Here is a 26206-nt window from a genome sequence, read left to right on the forward strand (position 1 = left end):
CTAAAATTTGGAAAATCTTTAAAAATCACAATTAAAATATGAAGAATTACCTATTGTAACCCACTTTTGCTAATAATTAGCAACATTAACCTCTTTTTATTTTTATTGTAGACTAACTCATTTTTTGTGTAATAATTTTCATAATACCAAAAATGTCTTTTGCCTTTTTTTTTTAAATGGCAAAAACATATGATTCATAAAATTATTAAAATTAAATTCCAATATATAAATATTTATGAAAATATATTAATTGTTTAAAACCTAATGTAATAGAATTAATCTTGAATGGACTTTTTCATTCTTCATAACATAAGATCTCTTACGTCTTTCTCTTTTTGATTAGTTTATTGAATTTCTGGGCTGAATTATTGTTAATTCTGAACCGCTATCCTTCGATTATGTTTCTAGAATTCTCTGTTCTTGTTTAGATTCAAACTACTATTAATATAATTTAATTGCGTTTCATTAATAATTTTTCAAAAATACCACTGAAAGGTAAAAGAGAGGTGAATACAATGGCTATTAAGAAATTTTTTTGAAACTACTATCAAACAAGTCTGCTAAAATTAATATTAGAGTTCTGCTACAATACACCAGACTTTACCGAAGTCTATGAAATCCGTAGACTAACTATAAATCTGCTTAATATATTTCTGAAGTCTACCAAAAATACGAAGACTTAACAAAAGTCTAGATAACTCCGCAGACTAACTATAAGTCTGATTAATATTTTTTGAAAACTTAACTAAAATCTATAGAACTATGCAGACTGTCTATAAGTCTGCTTAATATATTTTTGAAGTCTACCGAAAATATGAAGATTTAACCAAAAGTCTATAGAACTTCGCAGATTAGCTATAAGTCTGCTTAATATATTATTGAAGTCTACCGAAAATACGAAGACTTAACAAAAATCTAGATTACTCTGCTTAATATATTTTTGAAGTCTACCAAAAATACGAAAACTTAACAAAAGTCTAGAATACTCTGCAGACTAACTATAAGTCTGCTTAATATATTTTTGAAATCTACTGAAAATGCAAAGACTTAACTAAAGTCTAGATTACTCCGCAGATTAGCTATAAGTCTGCTTAATATATTTTTTAAGTCTACTGAAAATGCGAAGACTTAACTAAAGTCTAGATTACTCCGCAGATTAGTTATAAGTCTGCTTAATATATTTTTGAAGTCTACTAAAAATGCAAAGACTTTATCGAAGTATATGAATCTTCGCAGACTAACTATAAGTCTGATTAATATATTTTTGAAGTCTACTGAAAATGCGAAGACTTAACTTAAGTCTAGATTACTCCGCAGATTAGTTATAAGTCTACTTAATATATTTTTGAAGTCTACCAAAAATGCAAAGACTTTATCGAAGTATATGAATCTCCGCACATACTAACTATAAGTCTGCGTAATATATTTTTGAAGTCTACCGAAAATCCGAAGACTTTACTAAAGTTTATGATTCTTCGCAGAGTAATTATAAGTCTTACTAATATATTTTTGAAGTCTACCAAAAATGCGAAGACTTAACCAAAGTTTATAGAATTATGCAGACTTATAGGTTTGTTAAATTATATTTTTGAAGTCTACAAAAAAATTACCAAAGATTTTTGAAGATTTTCTTTTAAAAAATATTTCCTTTTTCATTTGATTCCCTTATTAAATGATTTCCTTTATCAATTTTCGTTTTTCAATTATTTCCTTTTTAAAATTTTGTTTTTAAATAATTTTCTGAATATTTAGTATTGTATGTGATTTTTACAATATTTATGTAGTTAAGAAGAAAAATAAGTAATATATGCAAGGGTAATATGGTAAAAATGTGTTATACAAATATTTTAAAATCTTGATAGGTTATTTTAGTTGTTTCTAATAAATTGTAGGTTATTGTAGCAAATCTTTTAAAATATTAATATAAGCCAAATTTGTCGGCTACCTTAAGAACAAAATTTTTATTCAAAATAGTTTTAATTAACAAAGGGAGAAAATCCCCAAATCTGGTCAAAATGATTGAAATTCGAAAAGTACCCTTAAAAGTTCCAGAAATTACTCTTTTGTTCATATTTATTGATCTTAACCAAATGCCTAGATTCGTTTATGTGGTGATCAGCTCAGTGTTCAATCGCATGTTACGCAGTCTATATACACGGGAGAACGACATCAACCGTTGATTTTGAGAGAATGGCCTAAAATGTTAGACTCGGACGGTCAAGAGTCAAGTTTGTCAACAAATATCGATCGAGTGCATGTGATGTGAATCTGAGAGTCTCTAGCTTCTGATTGTATGTATATCGTTTGCATTAATTAGAAGAAATCTCCCAGTTCACCAGATCATTATCATAAAGGGGTTGACTTTTGATACCTTAAATATTTGGGTAAATTGCTGACAAATATATGTTAACTCCTTCTTTTTCTCAATTCTTTCAATTCAAAAGTAAATTTCTCAAGTGGCCTAGATGTAAAGAACATTGTTTTCTAGCTCTTTATTTAAGGGAAAGTTAATCACGTAACTGATATTGCTAGGAAAAAAGTAACACTTGATTAAGAAAAAAATGATTGCCAAATAGATGAGAATTCTTTGAGTATATGAGTTCGATTGAGTTTGTTTGACGTGCGAAAATGAAGATAATGTATCTTATGATGAATGATGGTATACTACGACCAAATCTTGTTCTTCTATCGTTTATGGTTGAGAGAGGCTACAATTTCAAAACCGCCAATGCTAATGGGAGGGTAATGTTTGGGCCCACAATATGTAGAACAAAGAGTGGTCGGTCCACCGTGGTATTGAAAACGTTTGACTGTACGAATGTTTCCTTTTTTAAAGCATGTATTATATGATATCTTGCACCTTAACTGAATTGTAACTGAAATTGTAACAAATATCGTAACTTTTACATATTTTTGAATATTTATCAAAACCTCATGAATTTTATGGATTGTTTGTAAGAATAATAAATCAGAATATACTATTCAAGCGGTGGCAAGATAATAATTTGCATTGTTATATCTATAATTTGTTTAATAAAAGTAAGTAAACTTGGTCGGCAGGGGCTCAGGGAATAATTTGATTTTGCTTTCTTTCCTAGTGAACGGTTTTGGACGACCAGCAAAATACGGTATAGACTATAGAAAATGTACATGCACACCACCGTCAAGAAATTATTATTCGTTTGTTTTGTCAACGCACACCGTCAGGAAAATTATATACACAAATTTTCCCCAAAAAAACAAAAAAAAAAACTCTTTTTCTCCTCTGCCATATCAATTGAAAACAAAACGATGTCATTGCTTTGGAATAAAGCGTCGTTCACGTTTTGCAACAGTCGAGAGGAGACGAAATTGGGGCTCTTTTTATCTCCTCATGACTCCCACCTAATTAAAATCGGCAATATCAGTAGCAAAAGCGTGTGCTTTGTTTATTGGGAACATATCATTATCAAAAGCCATGGAGTTTTACGAAGATGTGGTTCGTCATGGATCGATATGTTTCAAATACTTGTTTGGTTGATTCATAAATTGTTATGTTCTCCAAGTGTGATTGTACTTAGAACGCGACATTAATTATAATGTTTAATGGGATAGAGTACGTATAAAGATGATGTCGTTTCTTAAGACTTCAATGTCCTCTTGCTACGTTGGTCATCGATCGCCGTCTGTGGGGATCGAACCCACGGCCACGTGGTTAAAAGCCACGCGCTCTACCACTGAGCTAAGACGGCATTTGATGCTAATGAAATAGTTTTAAGAAATAAGAAAGAACCCAGAGACCAAAAGCTCTATTGCTCTAGACCAAAAAAAAAAAAAAAAAAGGGAGTTACTAGTAACATGTACCTGACCTGAGGAAAGAGTTAAGACGACATCTTCTCTAATCTCTATACTCTGTGAAGAGATACGAGGGAAGAAGAGGAGAGAGATCTCAAGAGTGAGGTGGCCTTTCTCGCCATTACTAGAACGGCGTCGTTTCCTAGGATTCTTTCGTTTTATTAATTCTCTAGTAAATAAGCTCATTGGGCTCAGACATAGCTCTCTATAACACATAAATAGATTTTTTTAATTTAAATTTTGTTTAATTTAATTCATTGCTTGCTTTGAATACTCATATTGCTTTGTTATTGTCCTGGAGCTAAGCTGCTATATGAGTATGTTTGCGAAAACGAAGAAGAGAAAGAAGAAAATTTGGTGCAAGTTAACAAAGAGGTAGAGTCGAGAAACTATGATACCGTTGCGGCCTCATCATCTCAATACAGCATTGCTACATCATCTTCGTCGTGGTCAGATGTTGCACCATTGTTTCCTCTTCAGACGCTGTAAAATATTAATCATGCAAACGAATTTGTTACCTCACGTCTTTGCTTTTACATTCGGTCTTGGTCTTTACCTGTGAAAGTATTTTTATAAAGGTCACTCACTCGTCAAGTTGTGTTAATTAACGGATCTGTTTGTAACCACTTTAATTTGTACTATAAACTTCCAAATTAAGTTCATAGTCAGTTTAAATATTTTGGCATATTTTGGCAAAATATTACAGAATTTAGTGAAGTTTTTGTTAACTGCATTGCATCCCCTTTATAATAAAACGGAAATACACAACATTGTTTTGTAAACTATATAATTTTAATAAGCTGGTTACAAATAGGTTATACATTAATGATAGATTAATTGGTTACAAATAGGTTATACCGAAAATCTTAAAGAGAATATTGTAAAGAATCATATCATCTAACTTACCATATTAATTTCCTTTATTAAATTATTCATCAAATAAAATATTTTGATATCTAACTTAACATATAAATTTGTTAATTATTATTATACTTCACCTCTCATTTATATATATGAGTCTATTTTGTGAAACAAATAAATTATCATATTAATTATTATAATAAAAAAATAGTTTTATTTCCGGATATACCATAAGTTGAATTTTTAAAAACAAATATAAATTGTTCAATCTATAAAATATTCAAGCTTTAGTAATATTATTCTTTAGAAATAATATCTATTGAATTAAAAAATTTACTGAGTAACGGGTCAAAATTTGAATATTTAAATTCAAATTTACAAAATCCCCTATATAATAAAACGGAAGTACACAACATTGTTTTGTAGATTATATAATTTTAATAAGTTGGTTACAAATATGTTGTACATTAACGATAGATTAATTGGTTACAAATAGGTTATACCGAAAATCTTAAAGAGAATATTCTAAAAAATCATATTATCTAACTTACCATATTAATTTCTTTTATTAAATTATTCATCAAATAAAATCTTTTGATATCTAAATTAATATATTAATTTGTTTATCATCATTATATTCCACCTCTCAATTTTATATATGAGTCTATTTTGTGAAACAAATAAATTATCATATTATTTATTATAATTAAAAAATATTTTTATTTCCAGATATACCATAAGTTGAATTTTTCAAAACAAATATAAATTGTTCAATCTATAAAATATTCAAGCTTTAGTAATATTATTCTTTAAAAATGATATCTATTGAATTAAAATTTTTACTGAGTAACAGATCAAAATTTGAATATTTAAATTTAAATTCATATTTTGTTGAATTTTATATAATATAATAAACTTCAAATAATTTATTTTGAAATATTTTTAATATATTGAAACTTGATATTAAAGTTAGAAACTATAGAGACTCTAAATTGATTTGTTATAGCAATGTCAATAATATGTTACTATAATATGAAAGAATTTCAAGAAATCAAATATATTAAAACAAAAAGTATAACAATATATTAAATTATTCATAATATAATAACTCACTTTTTAAAAACCAAATTTACAAAATTATGTCTTATAATAATATTCAAGTCATGATATAGAATATACATTTGAAATAACCTAATACAATCAAACTCTATTGATTGAGGGAAAAACAGAGAAGCGAAAATTCAAAGACAAAGACTACTTATTGCTGTGTCCAACTAGGCAACTATGCTTTCATGTCTTTGCTTTTACATTCGGTCTTGGTCCTTTGACCTGTGAAGGTATATTTATCAAGGTCACAAGTCACAAGTCACAAGTCACACAACTCACATCACTCGTCAAATTGTGTTATTACGGATCTATTTTGTAACCACTTTAATTTGTACTATAAACTTCCTTCCAAATACATAAGAAAAATAAGTTCATAGTCTATTTTACACATGAATGATTTTATTAGGTGAATAGTCATGTTCCTAATATTAATAATCTATATACAATAATTTGGTATATCATCTGGAAAAGAAAATGATAGTTCTAAAATTATAAATTGATTGGAACAAATGAGTTGACAAAAAAATTGTTCGTACAACAATCATTACCAAAAAAAAACAAAAAAAAAAATGAAGAGAGGGAGACTTTTTCTCTGTGTTCTACTCTCTTGCCTAACTCTGTTCATCAATGGCGGCCCTTTGATAACGACAGCTCAGCCTCCATATCCAACTTCATGTGATCGAATCTGTGGAGGAATCTCGATTCCTTTCCCTTTTGGAATCGGACGAAGAGATTGTTATCTCAACGACTGGTACGAGGTTGTCTGTAACACCACCACCACCTCCGGTACAAGTAAAACCATAGCTCCGTTCCTCTCTAAGATCAACAGAGAGTTAGTTAGCATCACTCCTCGAAATAGCATCGACAGTACCCACGGAGTTGTACACGTCAAATCTCCGGTGACTTCTTCCGGCTGTTCTCAAGGACCCGTAAAGCCTCTTCCTTTAAACCTCACCGGTAAAGGAAGCCCCTTTTTCATCACCGACTCGAATCGTCTCGTCTCAGTAGGTTGTGACACCAGAGCATTGATTACAGACATCGAATCTCAGATCACAGGATGCGAATCCAAGCTGCGACGGAAACAAGAGTCGTCTAGACTCAGACAAGATCTGCGGTGGTTACAGATGTTGTCAAGCGAAGATTCAGGCGGATAAACCACAAGTTATCGGCGTCAACCTAGAAAGCTCCGGTGGTGACTGTAAAGTTGCTTTCTTGACGAACGAGACTTACTCTCCGGCGAATGTTACAGAGCCGGAGCAGTTTTATACTAATGGGTTTACTGTGATTGAGCTTGGTTGGTACTTTGATACATCGGATTCTCGGTTGACGAAACCAGTGGGTTGTGTGAATTTAACGGAAACTAGGATTTACACGAGTGCACCAAGCTGTGTTTGTGAGTATGGTTACTTCTCTGGGTTTGGTTACAGCAACTGTTACTGCAATGACATTGGTTACAGAGGGAATCCATATCTTCCTGGTGGATGTATTGGTAAGATTTATAGGTTTCTCTTCGTCTAATTGCCTTCAATGAGGTTTTAGATAACGTATGATCACGGCTCTGTTGAATATGATTCAGCTTTTTGTTTTCTTGTGTCTAAGACATTGATGAATGTGAGGAAGGAAAAGGACGAGACAGCTGTGGAGAGCAAACTTGTGTGAATGTTCCTGGATCGTGGAGGTGCGAGCCCAAAGAAGCAGAGAAGATCAAGCCTGTGATTCAAGGTTTGGCACTGTTGTTCTTGGTTCTCGGGATATGGGGATTGATCAAATTCATTAAGAAGAGAAGGAAGATTATCCGAAAGAGGATGCTCTTTAAACGTAATGGAGGCTTGTTGTTGAAACAACAGTTGACTACAAACGAAGATATTTAGCTCAAAAGAGCTGGAGAAAGCGACGGATAACTTCAACCAGAACAGGGTTCTTGGGCAAGGAGGTCAAGGCACTGTCTACAAAGGAATGTTGGTAGATGGACGAATTGTTAGCTGTGAAAAGGTCTAAGGTTTTGGATGAAGACAAAGTTGAGGAGTTCATCAATGAAGTTGGTGTTCTCTCGCAGGTTAACCATAGAAACATTGTCAAACTCATGGGGTGTTGTCTCGAAACAGAGGTCCCTATCTTGGTTTATGAGCATATTCCAAATGGAGACCTATTCAAGCGGCTTCACGATGATTCTGATGATTACTCAATGACTTGGGATGTACGATTGCGCATCGCTGTTGAGATTGCAGGAGCACTTGCTTACTTACACTCGGCTGCATCAACTCCGGTCTATCACAGAGATGTCAAGACCACAAACATACTTTTGGATGAGAAGTATAGAGCCAAGGTATCAGATTTCGGGACCTCGAGATCTATAAACGTAGACCAAACTCACTTGACAACTCTAGTTGCAGGTACTTTTGGATACTTGGATCCAGAGTACTTTCAAACTAGCCAGTTTACGGATAAGAGTGATGTTTATAGTTTTGGGGTCGTCTTGGTTGAGCTCATTACTGGAGAAAAACCGTTTTCTGTAATGCGGCCTGAAGAAAACAGAGGACTTGCGTCTCATTTCATTGAGGCCATGAAACAGAACAGAGTTCTTGATATTGCTGATTCTCGGATCAAAGAAGATTGCAAGTTGGAACATGTGTTGGCAGTGGCAAAACTTGCCAGAAGGTGTTTAAGTCTTAACAGGGAAGAAACGGCCAAATATGAGAGAGGTTTCGATTGAGCTTGAGAGGATCCGTTCATCTCCTGAAGACTTAAAGGTACATATCGAAGAGGAGGAAGAAGAAGAAGAAGAAACTGCCATGGAAATCATCATGGATGATTCTTGGAGCGTCAACATGACTCCTCCAGCTTCCCTCTTTGATTTATCTCCCAAGTTAGATGTTGAACCACTGGTTCCTCGACAAACATGGTGATGATGAAACCTGAAACACTGCAAATGTATAGAAAATGTCCCAGCCTTCATTAATCCAAGATTATGTGTTGTTCATTTGTTTCCGTTTTCAATGTCACACCCTGCATCAATCCAAGATAAGATGATGACAAAGAAAAAAAAGAGACAATTCTCAATAACTTGTAGCATATATTCATATTTGTACTGAATCTTGGGACATAATCCCAATAGAATAAGGTAAGAGTAAGATTCTCTAGGCCGTTTACACAGACATTGCAATAGATGGATGGGTAAACTACAAGCACATGTCTGCATATGATACAAAAGAGTTAATTATATTATGGAAACTCAATACATTATATTACAGCAATCTCTTGGAAAGAAAAAGAGTTAATCTTCCATGAGAGAACAAAAACCCATAACAATGGTAGAGATGGGTAAACAACAAACACATGTCTGCATATGATACAATAGTAAGAAACCAAATGTATTGTCTAAATAGAGGAAGGAATGTGCCCTTAAGTCGCACATCTTTCTAAACTCTTCTGCTTCGGCTGCCAGAACCATGAGCCAGAAGATGAGATGGTCCCCCGCTCGTCTCTGCTCCTTTTAGTTTGTGTGATTCCAGAACCTCAGCTACCTCCATCAGCATAGCTAACTGAAGAAAACACAACAAGTTTTCAAACCCAACAGAAACATAAAAACCATAAGAGAGAGAGAGAGAGCCTATTAATATAAGGAGAAACATACCGGGATCTTGTTCTCCCTCAGCCTACCTTGAAGTGCATCGATGGGCAAAAAGCATATTAGAACCACCCATGTAAGAAACGACAAAAACCAAATAACAAATGTTATAACACGCTTCACTAACCAACCAGTATTCGATTAGCTTGCACATGGAAGCCTGATATGTCGATGTGTTATGGATGAAAGCAAGAGGATGAACTCATCCGTCTCTAGAGAAGAACAACAAGCAGCTTTTGCATTTCAAATCTCGATTATTATTAGGTCTGAAATACGATTTATGTAAAAAAAAAAGAGTGAATCGAAAACCTTATGCTTTGCTGCACGGATTGGTGGTATGCTGCTCGTTCCTCATCGTAGAGTAAGAGTACTCTTTGCAGATCCTTAAAAGAAGCTAGAGGTGAACTGAGTTGAAGAAGCGATGAAGTCGGCAAAACATGAAGTGGGACTTATTTTCTAACATTTCCCACACCACTGCACGTGAAAATCTCAAAAGTGCATGTTAAGTAATTACATAAATAAAACGGAGCAGTCAGTGTTCATAAGCCCAAAAAGTGCAAGTTGAGAAATATATACCTGGTTTCTAAATTAGAACGGAGCATTGCCTCTTGCATACTTTCAGACATGTCCCCATTGGGTCAATGTCTACAGCTGAGCTGCTGAGATTTCCACTTGTTCCATCTCTTGTGGTGATGTTGGCCTCAGCACCATTGTTAACAAAGAAAGCCCCAAAATCTGAAACTCGTCCTCCACCCTACACACACATACATAGCTCAAACATCAATGTGTATATATACAACAAATCATCCCATGATTGTCTCTCAAAGAATTTGGAAAACGAGTCACAAATTACAATTTGACAAGTTCCATTAAGCTCGAGTGAACTTCTACAGATTTAGGCAAAAGAGACCTTAGATCCAGAAGTTGTAGCTGTATCACTTGTGTCTTGCTCAGGAATGTCTCCCCAACCAGAAGAGGATCTCGGGAATATAGAGTCTGAAGGAACTTAATGACGATTCTAAATCGAAGACAGCCAACTGTTCAGGATTGGTTTCGACTCGATCTTTCTGCGGATCAGACCGCGACTGAGGAGGAGATGCTCCCCAGATCAGAGCTGTGGCACTTTCTTTTCCACCTCGGCGTTTCCACGTGAAGTGATTGAGTGGTTGCTCTCTTCTTCAGAGCTTTTCCTTTTCTTTCCACGCTGCTTCTGCTTCGTCTTACAGGCACGAAGAAGTGACGTTCCAACTTGTGGGATTTCGATTTGGTTCTTCAGAGTTTTTTCTTTCTTTCCAAGCTTCTTCTGCTCCGTCGTCGTACAGTCACGAAGAGGTGACGTACTTCTTCCAACTTGTGGGATTTCGATTTGGTTCTTCAGAGTGGTTCCTTTCTTTCCAAGGTCACGAAGAAGAAACGTACTTCCAACTTGTGCGGTTCCGATTTGCTGGATATCCAGAGGGCTCCCTCCAGAAGAAAGGCTAGACCAGAGCCAAACTGAACTTGGAATACCAAGTGGCCATGGACATCCAATTGTGTCATCGGGAAATGCCAAGAGAACATTCTCTCCGAGGTCTTTAAAGGTATCGTACCTAAGATAGGTATGGGCGAAATCTGAGATTACCATCAAATTTGCTAGGTGACCACGATGACTCAATATCCAATTATAAACGTCAACAAGGATCTCATGATGCTTTTTCTCAGCTGAAACAATATATATATATATATATGGAGATCAGATTTTAAAAAAAAAAAAAAGGAAAACAAAAAAGGACAGATTGATATCAATCTTGCAAATTCAAATTCTCGGGAATAGGGGGGTTAAGTGACAGGAATTAACCTTTTTGCAAAAGCTTGATATTGGCGGATTCAAAGTCTTGTGCGTTCTCCACCTTCTTAATTGAATAAGCAACGATTGACATCTTCTTACAACGGAGACCCCTATTCCCGAGAGATAATTTGAAACTATCAGAGATCGACGCGGGAGTGAGATTCACCGGGATTGGGCAAGCATCCAGGTCCCAGAAGATGCCTGTCTCAGCGGCTGCGATGTTGTAATTGGGAAGCAATTACGAAACAGTTTAAATAACAATCGCCATGAGAAACGAAACAAACTTGAAACTTCGGTTTGATTATATTCATTGGAAAAAAAAAAAAAGAAACAACGATCGCTTAGAACGAAACTATTCAACTTCAGATCGATTAGGTACAAACAACTGGAAATCGTAGATAACTTTAATTTTAATTATTATTATTATTATTATTTTGATTAAATCCAAATCATTTACGCACATGAATAGATCGTTTCGATCCGCTAATTTGATACTAAAGATCGATCAGGTGTAATATAAATCCAGCTATTTCAACAACAAGATGTTATGATATTTATTATTAACTAGTAATTATATCCTGTACTGTCGTACAAGACAAACAAAAATTAAACCAACTTTTTCAAATGTATTTCATTTATCTGCAATATTTCCAAAAACTATGAGAGTATGTAAAACATTTTAACATATAATTTTAACTGAGATATATATATATCTTATGTTCAAAAAAAGATTGAGGTTGTTAGATAACTGTTGAGATATCATGTGATAAAATTATATTTAAACTTTGGAAATCCAAATTGGATTCGTAATACTATCTAAAAATCCTACTAATTTTCCTGTTTTTAAATAATCTATTTAGAATTTTCAATTTGATTTTTTCTCATCAAGTTAATTAAGAAAAAATTGTTTACCAAACTACAAATTGTTTATTATTTATGAAATTGATGATACTTTTGATTCAAATAAATTCACAAAACATTCAACACAATTATACCAAAAAAAATAGTTGACATCATTTATTTTTGTGTGCAACAAATGATCGGCCGTCAAATGCAAATAATTGATTCTTCCATTTTTTTTCCTTTTCTTTTCCTAAGTAGATTCTTTCCACGTGCGTGTTGGACCATTAAGATCGAGAAAAAATCTAGTAATTCACAGTCCGACGATGACGTAATCCAAAAAGTGTATGTCCGGGGCGGATCTAGGCTTATGAGGGGTGGGGCAAGTGCTCCATACCCATTTTCTTAATTCTTGTAAATATTAGCTAAGTTGTATGATATATCTATAAAAATCAAGAATTTTTTTCAGTTTCTTAAGGTTTTGCCCCTGGTAAAAATGCTAAGTTTTGTAGTGTATCTATTAAAATCAACAAAAATATTAGTTCTTCAAGGTTGTGCCCCATATAAAAATCCCCACGTATATGTGATCCGATCCAGAGAGGCAGAAGAAACTTGATATGGACTGACTGAACGGCAGAGGCACTGGTTTCCACTTTCCATAATTCAGTTAAGTGTTTGTTCCGCCATTATCTAAGCTTCCATGGCGATTGGCTTACTCTACTTGGCTATATTCGTCTTCTTGGGAGGACAATGCCGTCTCCTTCAGTTTCTGAGGAGATCGGAGAAGCCTGGATTATTATTAACTCAGCCTCGTATCCCTGTTTATTCTGATTCGCCGTTTCGGTCTCTGTGGGAGTACGACGTCTTCCTTAGTTTCAGAGGAACAGATGTTCGGAGAAGTTTCGTCAGCCATCTCTACGAGGCTCTCAATAACGAAGGAATCAAAACCTTCCTCGACGACAGGGAACTTCAAAAAGGCAATTTCATCTGGGATGGGCTTGAGGAAGCCATTGTTCAGTCACGATTCGCCATCCTTGTAATTTCCCAGGACTACGCTACCTCTCACTGGTGCTTGCAAGAGCTTTCCGCTATGCTCGACTTAGCCGACAATACACGCCTTGAATTGATCCCTATATTCTACGGCATTGATCCGTCAGACTTGAAAATCCGAAGCCGGTGCTTCCACAAAGCTTTTGAGAAGCATGAGCAGAGGTATGATCTGGAGACTGTGGATGTATGGAGAAGGGCTTTGGCTCTAGTTGGAAAAATGTCTGGCTGGGATTCCAAAAGCAGGTTCAGTGTTCTTCATCAAATACTTAGTTTGGTAATCTATCAATCTGCTTTAATTTGGATTAAAAACTGTCTCTTGATGATGTTATCAAGTCTTTTATCTGTTGTTGGGCTTGGCTTGGCTTGAGACAGGAAGGAGGACTCAGAGCTTGTACATGAAATTGTTCAAGATCTTTCTGACAGATTATACTCACATTTATCAGACGGCACAACTGGATTGATCGGCATGAGTTCTCACCAGAAAAAACATAGAATCTTCTTTCCTATCAATGGACTCCGAGGATGTCCGAATGATAGGAGTCTGGGGCATGGGTGGCGTTGGGAAAACAACCATCGTGAAATATGTCTTTGAAGGCCTCTCGAGTCGGTTTGATGCTAGTTGCCTGATAGAAAACGTGAAAGGAGATTTCAAACAATATGGTCAATCACACTTGCGAAAGGAACTCTTGACTGAAATCTTCCCAAAAAGTCCCTTGAGTGCGCAGTGCATCACTTCTGTTGCAATGAAGCGAAGACTTCGTGGCAAGAAGGTTCTTCTCGTCCTTGATGATGTTGATCACGTTCAACAACTGCAAGATTTGGCTGGGAATTGGTTTGGTCCAGGAAGCAGGATCATTATAACTACACGGGACAAGCGTGTGTTAGATGAGCATGGTGTGGAACACATTTATGAAGTGAAGCCTTTGAGGCCTACCCATGCACTTCAGCTTTTCAGCAAACATGCTTTCAAAATGAATCGTCCACGAGCAGAGTTTAGAGAACTTTCTTTAGATATTGTCGAGCAACTTGGTGGTCTTCCATTAGCTATTCGAGTCATTGGTGCATCTCTATATCAACGGAAAATAGAACTCTGGGAAGATAAGCTGTTTATACTGAAAAATAGTCTCAACAACGGCGCTGTCCGATCTTCCACTAGATTTGGTAGAGGAAGTGATCTCTAAGGTTCCGTTAACATCTCTTAGAGCAGTGCGAACTACTTGCAAAAACTGGAATGGTTTGTTCAAACATCGTCGGAGCTTTACAAAGAAGCACATCCGTAAATCAAGAGCAGCAACGAAGAAGAGAGAGTTTATGGCAATCATAAGGATCAATGCTAGTGTTGATCTAATGAGTTTCAATTTCCATGGACATTGAAATTCCTCAATGATGATGAATTTATAATCATAAAGTTAATGATGAAGACGTTGAAACATTTATAAATCGAAAAGCTAAATTCATTAGCCTAAACGATGGAGATGGAGTTGATGATATAAATAGCGTCTCCCACTGCAGTGGCTTGTTGGTATGCAGCACCACCGGAAAAAAAAGTTCGAGGCTTATGGTTTTGAACCCTTATCGTGGGCAAACAAGGTGGATCGAACCTATTGATCACGAATACTACATGGACTCGTACGCTCTGGGATACGAGAAGAAGAAGATGAACTCGCGTCGTTGCCACAAAATCTTGAGATCCATGGAGATGTCCTCGATGTTTATATATGATATCGGATACATGGAGGAACGAAGTTGTAAGTATCAAATCTACAATTTTAACTCTGATTCGTGGAAGGATATTCATCTCACTCCCAACAGGCACTTGCGGTTTTCTACACGTGACGTGTCTCTCAAGGGAAATACTTACTGACTTGTTCGAAGGGAAACTAACTGGTTTATAAAAAGGCCACTTTGCAAATTATCTCGAAGGGAATTTTACCGAGAACCAGTAGGCCCAAAGTACTCTTTACTTTGTTTTGATTCCACAACGGAGAGATTTGGACCGCCTCTAGATCTACCGTTTCACTCTAACGCGATAATGTGTGTCTATCTAGTGTAAGAGAAGAGCAGCTTGCAGTGTTATGTCAGCGATCCGATACACTAGAGATGGAGATATGGATTAGTAATAAGATTGAGCCCGAAGCGGCGTCGTGGAGCAAGTTGTTCGTAGCTTTGAACCTGAAAACAGGTCTTACTTCCTTGTTTGATATTGGGAGATTTTTTGTTGACAAGGGGAAGGAAGTAGTTGTAGTTTTTTGTAGAGACCAAAAGCTCGTTACGGGGATGCACTGGGCAGCTTATTTAATCGGAGAGGATGGATGTTTTAGTTCTTGGAGAATTTATATACAAACATGGTTGCCCAGTAATTATGTGCCCTTATGTTCCAAGCTCAGTGCAAATCAAGCAGGCTACACCACGAGGCAATCATGTTGATTAAGTTAGTCCATTTTACGAAGTTTAATCTCTATGTATTTTTACAGTTTTCTTTTTGTCATTTTAATCATCTATGCTATTAAAGCAAATAGTACTCACTAGACTCAAATTGGACCATGACCTTTATTTGGTACGTTTTTCATTAAAAAAGATTAGAAAACTCTGGGAAGATAAGCTGTTTATACTGAAAAATAGTCTCGATAAATCTATCTCACTGGCGTTAAAAGTAAGTTATGATGCACTGGATGAGCATGAAAAGATTGTTTTTCTTTATGTTGCTGCTTGTTTCGATGGGGAATATAGGGATCAAGCGACAAATATACTAGACCCCTTTGTCATTTCTTCTAGACCAAACCTTGTGACGCTGATGGAGAAATCTCTGATCAGTATGACAAGAGATACGAGGCTATGGGTTCATGGTTTACTTCAAGACATGGCCAAGGATATTATTTGTGAAGGAAAAAAAGAAAAACCATGGAAGCGTAAAATGCTGTGGAAGTTTTTGGATGTCAAAAGCTTGTTCACTGAAAATATGGTACGACAAGAAGGTTTCAAGTTAATTCTACACTTGAAACGTTGGAAATCATTTTACATTTATTTTTTGGTCTCTCAATGAAGCTTTTACTGATCACTTTCTATTACATTATCTCGACAGGGAACTGAAGACATTGAGGTTGAAAGTATATTGCTCAACATGGCTGAAGAAACAGAGCTTAACTTTAACCCTGCAGCGTTCAAGAGGATGTTCAATCTCAAATTTCTTAAAATACGTAATAATAACACTGTTGGAGGGAGTAAAGTGCACATGGTTAACGATCTTGACTACCTCCCTCCACTGAGATATCTTCGATGGGAGGCTTACACTCTAAAATCGTTGCCTTATCACTTCCAGACTGCACATCTAGTTGAACTAAACCTCCCTTATAGTTCAGTTGAAACATTGTGGAGCGGAACTCAGGTACTACTTCTATGCGTTTGGCTAATTTTTGTAGTACAGTAGTTAGTAGGTCTTTCATTGTTATTGATGTGTTTTGTTTTAAAGTACAATTGTTCTGGTGTTATCTTTGACACAAACCAGCTTTGAGAGGCTCTCTTTGTTTTGAATGCTTTGGTGGGTTGTTATTTTTGTTCATAGGATATAATCTGATCATACACTAGTAACCAATATCTTGCATTTTTGTATGGCAGGACCTTCGAAGTCTAAGGCACATGAACCTTAGTAGATGCAAGCACCTGATTAACATTCCAGACCTTTCTAAAGCAAAGAGTCTTGAGAGTTTATGTCTTAGTAACTGTGAGAGTTTGGTCGAGCTCCATTCTTCTCTTTGGCATCCCGATAAGCTAGTTAAGTTGTGGATGGCAAATTGCACAAAACTGAAGAATCTTCCGTGTAACATCTACTTGAAGTCCCTCCAGAGTCTTTCTCTAGACGGATGCACAAGTATAGAAGATTTTCCATTTGTTTCCGATAATATTGAGAACTTGGGACTGATGGGGACATCAATTGAAGTAGTGCCAACATGGATCGACCGTCTCTCAAGGCTCAGACTTCTGCGGCTGTCCAAATGCAAGAGACTGAAGAATCTCCCAGACACCATTGGGAGTTTGGAGTCACTAAGAACTCTCTGGCTTGGTTGCTGTCCCAACGTCACAGTTTTCCCGGTGCTTGGAAATGGAATAGAAAAACTGGGCTTGAAAGGAACATCGATAGAAGAAGTGCCCTCAACGATAGGTGAGAAGCTGAACCTCATGTACCTTTGCTTGTCAGAGTGCCAGAGGCTAAAAAATCTCCCTCACACGTTGAGCAACTTGAAAAACCTGAAATTGCTTTATCTCCGTGGATGCACCAATATCACTGAGCGCCCACATGTTGCAGGGGACATCAGAAGATTGGATTTATATGGGACGTCAATAGAGAATTATGGCCCTCTCTCTGAAGAGGAAGCGCTTGAGTTGCGCAATCGTGATATAGACTTCCTGAAGGCGTTTGTCACTCGGCATGTCCGGAGATACAAGAAAAACCAGAGTTCTAGATAGGTGATGAATGCTCAAGGACTCGGATTTGCGCTAGGATGCTCAATGTGGCTTTTCCCTTTATGAATGATAGGAACATATTTACCTGAACATGAATTAGTTCAATTAATTCTGTTTGTTTCATATCCGTTTATCCGAATTGAGCAGCAGTTTGTAGGATTTTGCTGAATATGAATTATGTAGTGCAAAGATGGTGGGAACAAAATTGAAGCTTGACGAGGTATTAGTCCCCGGAGAGCCAGAAAAAAATATCATAAATGGAAGACAGAATCATAGATAAAAAAAAAAACAAACAGATTCTTCGAACACTGAGTTGGTTGCTGTGTCAAAAGTTCCACAGCTTAAAGAAGAGAATAAAATCGAAAAACATGAGATCCATCAAATCCGATTGATCTACTTTGGGAACTTGAGAAGATTAGCATCGTTTCCCAAGTAGTGAAACGGAAACCTTTGATTAACCGGAGATGAAGACGAACCACCATTGCTGTTACCCAAATGTTCATGAGTAACAACAGCCTGGTCGTTATTATCGTTGTTACTCAAGTCACCAAAACATTTTGCTTGATGGTTCTGCACTTGCTGCTGCTGCTGTTGCTGATTCATGTTGGTTGTAGTAAGAAGCTTGTCCAGAAACGACCAGTCTCCACCATAGTTGTTGTTAGAAGTCAGCCTCAGTAGATTCTGTGAACATTCAATATCCGTTGTATTGATTGACGACACAAACGGTTGAGTTGCTGCTGCTGCCGCTGCAGCTGCTGCAGCTGAGTCAGGGCTAAAGAGCTGAGGGAGATGCATTGAGCCATGGCTCAGAGTGTTTGCAAACCCATGTAATGGCATGTGGATTTGTCGTCCAATTTGATGATGATGATGATCCAGAGGATGTGGGATCAAAGAAGAATGATTGTTTGAATTTGATTCAATGTGATGATGGTGATCATGATCATTGTTGGTGCTTATGTATTGGTGATGATGATCTTGATCTTGTTCTTGGTGGAATCCTCTGAAATGATTCTTCTTCTTGAACACTCTGCATACAACCCACCCATCTTCCTGCAAATTACACATACAAGGATAAATCCACACTATGCAATATGATCTCTAAATCAGATTTTGATGGGATTAGAGAGTTTCTTTAAAATATGGTACCTGGATTTCGTTTTCGTTATCGTCTAGGCGATATTCATGCATGATCCATTCGGTTTTTTGGCCATGAGGAGCACGACCAGTGTAGAAGACAAGAGTCTTACGAAGTCCAATCTTCTTGGAGCTGTTGAGATGTATGGATTTGTCTCTACCCGTAGCTTTCCAGAACCCGGCTGCAGTCGCCCGGTTCGTTCGGGTCCCAGTCGGATATTTCTTGTCCTTGTGGCTAAAGAAATACCACTCGTTTTGAGGACCCGACCCGATTCTGCATTTCTCTGGACATATACAACAACCAACAAAATTTGTTAGAAATATAATATAATGGAAAAAAAACAATTTGTTAATCAGAAATCAAAACGTATTCATCAGTCATTTTCAAATATATTTATTTGGCTTACGGCTATGGGTTGTTCTCTGTCTGCAGTGTGAAAAACTATTGGCTTATTTTGAGGGTATAATACAAAATATTATTATGTCAATATTAGTCATATACTACAAGACATTACACTTTGGTCTTCTGTTACTAATCTAATTAAAAGACATGACTGAATAGACAACTTTGTCTCTTTCTTGGTGTATACACACGTACACACACGTATAAGGTTTCATGGTTCCGTAAAAAGTGGAAAATAATTGATCAGAGAAGAAATGATTAAAACTTAAAATGCATGACATTATAAGTAGTTGCATGTTTCCATGGAGACACAGACAAACCCCTAGACAATATTACCACAATCTATGTATTTGTCCTTTGACATCTAACTTGTAGTCTTGTGCAGGGTGCAACTACATACTTCCCCAAATGTTATCTACCTTGTAATCTCTCTCGCTCGCATTATATATCTAGAATTAACTTGAAATTTATGATATTGACTGTGATAGTCTATAGTATAATTTACTGATCAGTATATAATAGTCATTCATTAAATGTATGGATTAGGTGGTGATGCATGATTATAATTAAAGAAGAGCTAACTATCAGCTGGGGATTATATATATTTTACCTTTAAGCTCCCAAGGTTCCAGCTTGTTGAGATCGACTTCTCTAATAACATCCAAATCAATTGGTTCATAAGAGACCTTCTTCTTAAGGTAATAGTAAAGAAGCTCCTCCTCCGTTGGATGAAACCGGAATCCTGGAGGCACTGAAAGCTGTCCTCCTCCAGCCACCGTGGATGACGACCCTATCTCCATTATCCGTACTCTTCTGTAAGCAGATTAGAGATGCTTTCTCTTTGACCTTTGCCCTAATCAAATATTAACCCCAAAAAAAAGAACACACAAATTACATTAATTAAAGGTTTTAACTTTTAACAAATTGAGCAATGAATGAGCTTGATCATGCAAGTATCCAACAAATCTCAAGGTATTGATTGGGGTTTGAGTCATATTTAGATCTAAAAAACAAAACCCTAGTTTCAACATGCATGCATCTATATAGTCATGAACTCATGATGAAGAACTTTAATTCACAAGATGGATCTTTTCTTACATATACCCACATAAGTAAAACTTTAATGCCCAAGAAAAACATGAATCGGTGTTAAAAAAAACTGAACGATCTTTGTCTGCTTCTTAAACAAGAGAGGTTTGATGATATAGTTAGTCTTGTTCTTAAGTAAGAGAAGAAATGAAAATAGAGAGATGTTTGAAGTGAAAAGTACACATGATATATGAGGGTATGTGAGGGAGTGCGTGTGTATATATATGTAGATACAGATGATGATGACGACAATGAAAGATATATGATGGATGAGGAAAGAAACGAACCTTGGAGGCCGGAAAGTATTGCTTCTGTTAGAGGCAAGGGGTAGAAGACAATGAAAGAGAGAGAGAGCTATGAAGCAAGCAAAATGAATTTCTACAAAACTGAAGATATCTTAGCTTCAAGGGCACGACGTTTAGGGTTTCTATCTCTCTCTCTTTCTTCTTCTTTGAGATAGCTGAAAGTGAGGAGAGAGAAAGATAGAGAAACTTTGGCTTCTATGGATCAGTGCCACTACTATTTTGTATTGAATTTAATAAACCAAAGCTGGTCACAGAAATATATGAGTATTATTATTTTAATACGTATAGGCAGTTTACAGTATATATTTTTTCCTCTCACCGGTGGCGGAGCCAGAAAATCTATCCACCAGGGTCATATTTTTTTAAGTAAAAAAAACATATATAGTTGGGCTCAATAATTCATACCGAAAGTCTTAAACTTAAAGTCTTTTTGTGTTTTAATATTTCACGTGGGTCAATTATAATATTGCACAAAATTTCATCTGGGTCAATTGTATCATTGCATAAGGGTCAATTTTTTTTTTCATAAAAATTCTACTAATTTTTAGAATTTCATCAGGGTCAATTGACCCTCGTAATGGTTCATTGACTCCGCCACTGCCTGTCACATATATAAACCTTACATATATTGGTATACATGCAACAGCTAAAGATGATATCATTTCTAGAGTATGTAATCTCTCTTAGATGGTATGGGCAAATAATTTTGAAGATTCACCATGTCTAGTGTTGTGCCTAGAGTTTCGGAGGTCTGAAGCGAGTGAAGAAAAAAATATACATGATGATTTGCCAATAAGGATCTTATTCTTCGACACTATATATGTTTCGAATTTCCTAATTTCGGCTGTTTGTTTTGGTTTTATCCTCAAAATATATATACAACTACGGAATGTGTATATGTATTAGATAGCTACATTATTATTAATTTGTACGGTAGCGTGAGTATGATTATGAGGATTAACTATATTAGTCACTATGGATTACAGCTGTGATTTAGTAAGACTGACTGATTTTGCTTTGAAACAAGTAGGAATCGATTAATGAATGAGAGATAATGAATTTCGAATACAATATAAAATACAGTACATGATAAAAACAATATAATAGAAGATCTGGTTTATGTATCCCAAGGACAAAACAAAACAAGAATTGAAGCTTCTATGCCCTCAAAATTGCAGTCAAATGTTGGGAAGAAAATGATGTATCGTACCTTGAATTATGCTCCCACTTACTTTTTTATTGCATCAATTTCAGTGCAGCTCTGTTGAAAATTTAGTAATACGATTCTACTTTACTATAATCCAAGTCTATTTATTTATATACTAATGAGTTATACTTATTCCCTGCTAACCATAATAGTTATTTGAACAACGTTAGAAACTAGTATTGGATTTAAACAAAGAGTTAAAAACTAAATGATTGAAAATTTATTTCTTAACATTTCGTAATTCTTGTAATTGTTTTTTGTTATTTTTTTTTCTTGTATTAGTTTGAAGTTGAAATATGAATACATATTTACGTCAATTCACAAACGTTTTTATAAGGTTCTAAAAATAGCAAAATACTACTATATCTTTCTCCTAGATAATGTGTACACATATGATATTCAGCAGCTGCATTTTCCATCAAACAATCATAATTTTAATACGTATGCAAAGGCATGGGAGATCAAATTGTAAACTATGGATATATATATATATATATATATGATTTCCTATAATATAAATCTTGTTATAGATTTATGAAATCATCCATGTTAAATAAAAAAAGTCACTATACCAACAAATTATAGACATAGAGACTTTTGAGTCTTTGACAAAAGGAATAAGAAGAAGAATAGAAGAAGATAATAATGGAAACCGTAGGTAGGAGGAGGAATGGCACGTGCGGTAGAAGAAGCAAAATCCTGAAAGGCCGTGGAGGAGAGCACGTGATGGTCCAACACCAANAGTTTGAGGTTGAAATATTAATACATATTTACGTCAATTCACAAACGTTTTTAAGGTTCTAAATATAGCAAAATACTACTATATCCTTCCCCTAGATAATGTGTACACATATGATATTCAGCAGCTGCATTTTCCATCAAACAATCGTAATAGTAATACGTATGCAAATGCATGGGAGATCAAATTGTAAACTATGGATAGATATATGATTTCCTATAATATAAATCTTGTTATAGATTTATGAAATCATCCATGTTAAATAAAAAAAGTCACTATACCAACAAATTATAGACATAGAGACTTTTGAGTCTTTGACAAAAGGAATAAGAAGAAGAATAGAAGAAGATAATAATGGAAACCGTAGGTAGGAGGAGGAATGGCACGTGCGGTAGAAGAAGCAAAATCCTGAAAGGCCGTGGAGGAGAGCACGTGATGGTCCAACACCAAATCCACAATTCAAGGTCCCCTCGTTTGACTTAACCCTCTCGTACGTCTTGAGATTCCACCCCAAACAATTTAGCCCTTCTCTTGTTCTCTTTATTTTTTTATTTTTTCCACAAAAACGAGTTACATAAATACGGATATGATATATATAAATGGTAACTTTAATTTCCTAAATTCCATGTCAAGATACACGAAACACATAAAAACATTGGATTCTCACGGTAAATCATCTCTTCGTAACAATTTATGGAACTTAAAAGTTTCTGTTGCGCCAATTATTATCTTATTGAGATAGATGTGCCGTTGCCTTCACGAAGACGTCATGCATTAAACCCTTTATTAATGAGCGTTTAATCATATAGATACCAACATGTTCTGAAACTTATATAATGTTATTTTAGAATCCCCATTATGGCCAAGTGTTCGTATAAACTCAAAGCGCTCTCATTATCTTAGTATATGTGTTGTACACACTACACAGTTTCGTTCAGGTGGATTACTGGATCAGCTGGTTATATTATTATTTTTTATTTTATTTTATAACAACTATTAACAAGGAGTGAAATTTAATACTAATTCTCGGATATTATATAACAAAAGAAAAAAAATTAAAATCTAAAGAGATTACTTTTAAATGAAGAAAAAAAGAAACAAAACGTAGAGATCATCAGACCAAGCAAGAATAGGGCGTCGTTTCACATTATATTAAATGGGCCTTAAAGTAAATACCCTTCTATGAAAACGACCCATTTAACGTAGAAAGCCCAACAACGAATAAATATTACTACTATTATAAAGTATTTACACATTATAACCCGTAATTGCTTTCTGTTACGTCATCTCAACCCTAACTTTTATCCAATCAGTATTACATCCAACGGTAAAAATAATCTTGGGATAAAATAGAAAAAACTTGGTTGGCGTTTCTACAGATTTTTTTTTTATTGATGTTGGGATAAAATAGAAAAATTGAATGATATACAGATTTTTTTTTTTTTAATTAATAATTTGTTTCCTTAATTAATTAATTAAGTGGGGTGAATAAGAGAGATTCAGCCCCCTAGGAGGAGGGTGAACCAAGAATTGTCCTTAATCATAACTTTCGTTTTGAGACTCCCCCGGCGCCTGTAAAGTCAGCAAGAGCACGACGATCGCGTTTCAGATCGTCAAAAAGTAGAAGGAAGACCCGCGCCCGAGAAATCACCAAGGGTGCAACGAATTTTTAGGGTAAGCTTTTCCGATTCTTCTTCTTCTTCTTCTTCTTTCCATGTAATTTAGGTCAATCTCGTCGGTGCTTTGATTTGGGGGTTTTTTTTTTCCGGGGGCGCAAATCTTCGCTGTTTTTGAATTTTTGGATCGTAGATTTTTGGGCTAAGTTGCTGATTTCTTCTTTGCTCATCTAGCTGCGAATTTTGCTCTCTTTTTTTTTGTTTTTCTTGATTCCGCCGTCTCAAATTTTATTCTACCCAACAGTAAAGTTTTTTTTTTTTTTTTTTTTTTTAAATTCTTCCTGAAGTTTCGGAGTAAGGTTGAGTTTTTTTTAAAAATAAATTCTTCATTATGTTTGTTCATGTAAGAGATATATACTTGGTTCTCTAGAAGCTAGTTTTTTTACCCTTGTATAATCATGTACTTGTGATTCTCTTAGTATTATTATAGCTATGTAGAAGATTAATATTGTTGTTTTTTTAGTTATCTTTTAATTAGTTAGTAACTTGTTTCCAGGTCAATGGCGTCTTCTTCGGATGCATGGATGAGAGATTACAATGAGGCTTTGAAACTCTCTGATGATATTCATGGCATGATGTCTGAAAGGAATGCCTCCGGGTTAACCGGGCCTGATGCTCAACGTCGTGCCTCAGCCATACGAAGAAAGATCACCATTTTGGGGACCCGATTAGACAGTCTACAGTCCCTTCTTGTTAAGGTTCCTGGGAAGCTGAATGTGTAAGCCTTTTTTATAAATATGGTTGTCTGTTAAACTCCCCATCTTAGACAACACTAAGTTTCATGTTGGTCTTGACCTATTTTTATTATGGTTAATGTGTATTGCAATTGCTGATTAACAGTTCTGATAAAGAGATGAATCGTCGCAAGGATATGGTTGGGAATTTGAGATCAAAAACAAATCAGGTGGCCTCTGCTTTGAATATGTCAAACTTTGCAAACAGAGACAGCTTGCTTGGTCCAGATATAAAGCCGGATGATGCGATGAAAAGAGTCTCTGGCATGGACAACCAAGGAATTGTTGGATTTCAACGGCAAGTTATGAGAGGTAAGCTGTGGTATGTAACACAATTTTCTAGGTCCATAGTAATGAATTTTGCCTTCTGTATTGATTTCCCTTTTGTTTGTATTTTTTTCCCATGAGTAGAACAAGACGAGGGACTTGAGAAGTTGGAGGAAACAGTCATGAGTACCAAGCACATTGCTCTCGCTGTCAACGAGGAGCTCACTCTGCAGACCAGGCTTATTGTATGTATCCGCTATTGTTCATTTGTTGATTTTGAATTCTTGTTCTAATGAAATCTGCCTTTCTTCCATGCAGGATGACTTAGATTACCATGTAGATGTCACTGACTCTCGCTTACGGGTAAGTATATTCTTTGAACACATTAGTCTCATTAGTTGCTAGCCTAAGCTGGTCCATTGATAAGCTAAAGACCAGAACCTCGCTGTAGTTGCCTTTTTAATCATAAAAAGCAACAATTTTTCAAGTTTAATGTGATTCACATCTCGTCTTGGATTTGATGTGGCCTGTTTGTGTTTCTTGATGATGGCAGCGTGTGCAAAAGAGCCTTGCCGTGATGAACAAGAGCATGAAAAGTGGTTGCTCATGCATGTCGATGCTTTTATCTGTGCTTGGAATCGTTGGTCTTGCTCTTGTGATTTGGCTGCTGGTTAAGTACCTGTAGTGCCAGCATGGTGCCTGGTGGTAACTTGTGAAAGCTTATCCTGTGCTCTCAGCCTCTCCTCTGCGCTTGCTTAATGGTTGTAATCTATTCCTCGTTTCGATATTTATGCTCCTTTCCTTCCATTGCAAAGTTTAATACCGCAGCGTGTAAGAAACCTCAAAAAGTATAGAATCTGTAAGGCCTTCGAAATGTCCACGAATTGTAAACTAAGTTTGCATTTGTCTATATACGGTATGGCTCATACTCGGTTTTCAATTAAGAACTACTAGTGGCTAGGACAGTGCAGAAACAGAATTTTAGCATTGTAGGCGGTGCTTCTGATGGGGGAAGTATTGGTCACATTCACCTCTTTTATGTA

At 35.8% G+C, this 26206-nt stretch overlaps 2 protein-coding genes, 1 non-coding gene and 2 pseudogenes across 4 annotated transcripts; 2 read left to right on the forward strand and 3 right to left on the reverse strand.

Moving 5' to 3' along the window:
* Window positions 3660–3731, reverse strand: TRNAK-UUU. Its single transcript has one exon. It is a non-coding gene; the product is annotated as a tRNA-Lys (tRNA).
* On the forward strand, window positions 6347–8940 carry LOC104703317 (annotated as a pseudogene).
* On the reverse strand, window positions 9003–11054 carry LOC104705085 (annotated as a pseudogene).
* On the reverse strand, window positions 17406–20683 carry LOC104703318 (protein SOMBRERO-like). 2 transcript variants are annotated; one of them, XM_010419323.2, is made up of 4 exons: window positions 20523–20683; window positions 19757–19999; window positions 18756–19027; window positions 17406–18659 (listed from the first exon to the last, which is right to left on the reverse strand). In XM_010419323.2, the coding sequence occupies exons 2-4, from the start codon at window positions 19944–19946 to the stop codon at window positions 18003–18005; spliced, it is 1119 nt and encodes a 372-aa protein (XP_010417625.1). In that variant the 5' UTR covers window positions 19947–19999; window positions 20523–20683; the 3' UTR covers window positions 17406–18002. The 2 variants fall into 2 exon arrangements, with proteins under 2 accessions (XP_010417625.1, XP_010417627.1); XM_010419325.2 differs by lacking the exon at window positions 20523–20683 and adding an exon at window positions 20245–20460.
* On the forward strand, window positions 23957–26107 carry LOC104703319 (syntaxin-52). The gene is made up of 6 exons (XM_010419326.2): window positions 23957–24160; window positions 24659–24880; window positions 25003–25208; window positions 25308–25408; window positions 25482–25526; window positions 25717–26107. The coding sequence occupies exons 2-6, from the start codon at window positions 24663–24665 to the stop codon at window positions 25846–25848; spliced, it is 702 nt and encodes a 233-aa protein (XP_010417628.1). The 5' UTR covers window positions 23957–24160; window positions 24659–24662; the 3' UTR covers window positions 25849–26107.

Source organism: Camelina sativa, chromosome 7, assembly GCF_000633955.1.
Source record: "Camelina sativa cultivar DH55 chromosome 7, Cs, whole genome shotgun sequence".
Classification (NCBI taxonomy): domain Eukaryota; kingdom Viridiplantae; phylum Streptophyta; class Magnoliopsida; order Brassicales; family Brassicaceae; genus Camelina; species Camelina sativa.